At 42.6% G+C, this 2,552-nt stretch overlaps 1 protein-coding gene across 1 annotated transcript in view; it reads right to left on the bottom strand.

Moving 5' to 3' along the window:
- MSH2 (mutS homolog 2) overlaps positions 1-2,345 on the bottom strand; it is a gene marked incomplete at its 5' end in the record, with an annotated part of 55,250 nt that extends 52,905 nt beyond the window's left edge. The window contains 2 exons of the mRNA XM_010140713.1: positions 596-620; positions 2,089-2,345. Of these exons, the coding sequence (XP_010139015.1) occupies positions 596-620; positions 2,089-2,345 (282 nt within the window). The remainder of the gene's footprint in view (positions 1-595; positions 621-2,088) is intronic.
- Between the last annotated feature and the right edge of the window lie 207 nt (positions 2,346-2,552).

Here is a 2,552-nt window from a genome sequence, read left to right as displayed (position 1 = left end):
AAGCTTCTGAGTTCCTACATAAAAAAGGAGAAAAATTAAAATACTATGAGATACCAGAATTTGTTCACAGACTTTATTTTCTGTAATCAAAATCCCCAAGAACAGTCTTCAAGGAAGGACACTGTTCTAATACCAAAGAGGCAAATACGTAAAATCCATGAAACAGCACAAAACCACAACCTTCAACTGGTCAATATTAAGAATTAAGAAAGCATATTCCACAATCAAATAAAAACAACGTTCATTTCCAAATTTCTAAGTTTATATGTACACATATACAAAGAGACCTGTTCCTCTCACCCCTCCCCTCTCCTTACAACAGTCTTGATTTGGTTTTCTAATTAAAGTTTTGCACATTTTAATCTAATGAGGAGTGGAAGCCTGCTACAGGTTTTCTTTCACTCTGGGTAACATTGTTTCTTCCCTGGATAAGCCGCTTCTGTTGACAAAAGAGACTGTCACCTATTCATACTCAGAAGATGGCAAGACACACTTGCCAAGACATTTCTCTTTTATTACAACATATACTATAAAAATAACGTATTCTCAAAATATTTTAGAAGCTTACATTAAAACCTAACTTAGAAAGTCCCTAACTGACAATCTTCTTGCTTCCGTTCCTGTAAGGGTGCAGGCAGATGATACAGTCGAACAAATTCAGTTCCATACAGCTGACGAGAGGAGCAATATTCCTTCTACCTCCCCAGCTCCCGTGCCACCTCTGGCACCAGCCTACTCCCAGAATAAGGTAATTCCAGTACTAAACAAACTGGGGATATTACGGGTGGGTACATTAGTTTTCTGTCAGATTGGCAAGTGGAATTAACTCAGACTGGTGTCAGATACACGACAGCTAGATGACATATGAAGTAAGCAGAAGGAACAGATAGGGGTTATCACACCCCTCTTGTCCGTAGCATGCCTTCGTCACCCGAGGCCCTTCCTCCCTTTATGTGAACAGCAAATTTCCCCACCTGTAAGGACGTAAGGGTTTATTGTAAACAGAAATTTTTCATTTCCTATTCTTCACTTAAATCTCTAGTTAGACTTAGTTTGAAAACAGGTAAAAAACTATTTCCACATAACTAGGTTATCTGTCCCAGTGCAGAACTGCCCAACAAAACAGAGTTTTTCTTCTTTTCAGCTGAGACTACCTAACACAGTAAGTAGCAGGGGGCAGCTGAAACTCATGCATGCTTTGAAATTATCCTGAAAGCAAAACACTAGTTTTATTTTGACTTTCAGTTGGATATGCTAGATAACACTTTTAAGGGTTTAAAACCAAAGCTGACAGTCACAGGCTTACATCTGTGAAATGATCACTTTTAAATGGAAAACAAAAATACAGATGCATAGAAGACATAATGCCTAGAAGACATAACAAATTTCACGCTCAAAACTATCAAGCTCTACAACTTTTCCATGAGTCATTTTTTGTGAGGTTTATTTGGGGGTTTGGGGAGGGGTTGGGGCTTATTTTATACATATTAGCTCATCACTTGCAGTAGAAAGTGAAAACCACATGAGAATGTTATTCTCTTTTTAATGCCATTGCACACACACAAAATCACTCACAACTCAGGTTTAATTCTGCAAAGTATGAGACAGTAACTTTGCAACATCCTGTTCCTTGAGATTAGGGTAATACTAAGGTTTGCCTCTTCTGACAAGATAATTTACCTCAATGCTCTTACACCCGTCATCTGCAAGCGCCACCGTTTTATACCAAGAGGTAAGTAGAAAGCAAAGGAGGGTGGATGGAAGAGAAAACCCTGTGCAACACATAATTAAATGTTATTTTCTAAGCATGGTGTTACCATTGGCCACTTATCACCTGCACTACAGACCTATATGAACCCCATCCTCAATTACCACAGAAACCATCACACAAACCTCTTCACAAATGGAAACCTACCAATGCACTGGAAAAACGCTATTAACTGCTGTCAGCCTAGGCAACACTTTGTGTTCAGCCAACTATTCACATCTGAGAGTCTTGTAGTACGAGCTGATGCGATGAGAAGCACACACTCAGGCTGTAGATACCTTCCTACGTTGGTACACCTACATCTGTCACACACATCCTACTCAGAACGACTCGTCATCATTCCAAAGCTGCGAGAGGCTGAAGACGATTTGCATTCAGTTATACTGAATTCAGTTGTACTTGCTTCCAAGCCTCGATGCATCAGAGCGGACATTAAAATCCAGAGACCTCTTAGCATCTCCCGTCCCACACTCGTCAGCACACGAACCGCCGTGGGTGTCACTGCCTTCCCTCTCAGCTCTACGAGGGGTGCTGCAGGCTTCTGCGGCCCAGGGCCCGCCAGCAGGTACACAGCAACCTAGAGCGGGAGAGAACAGCCGCACCTCGTGCTCTCGCACCCTGACAAGGTCCCTACCCTTGAAAAACGATGCCACGGAGAACTTAAGCCCAAGGTAGCCACAAAGTGCCACACCGGAACGCGAAAGCAGGCAGGGTCCGACCGGAGAGACACTCCGGAGGCCTTGTCCTCGAGAACAGGCTTGTGCTGCACCGGCGACGAGCGGCA

This window comes from Buceros rhinoceros, unplaced genomic scaffold (assembly GCF_000710305.1).
Source record: "Buceros rhinoceros silvestris isolate BGI_N320 unplaced genomic scaffold, ASM71030v1 scaffold19217, whole genome shotgun sequence".
Lineage (NCBI taxonomy): Eukaryota > Metazoa > Chordata > Aves > Bucerotiformes > Bucerotidae > Buceros > Buceros rhinoceros.
Note: the sequence above shows the minus strand (reverse complement) of the source record. Positions and strands in the feature narration are given on the sequence as shown.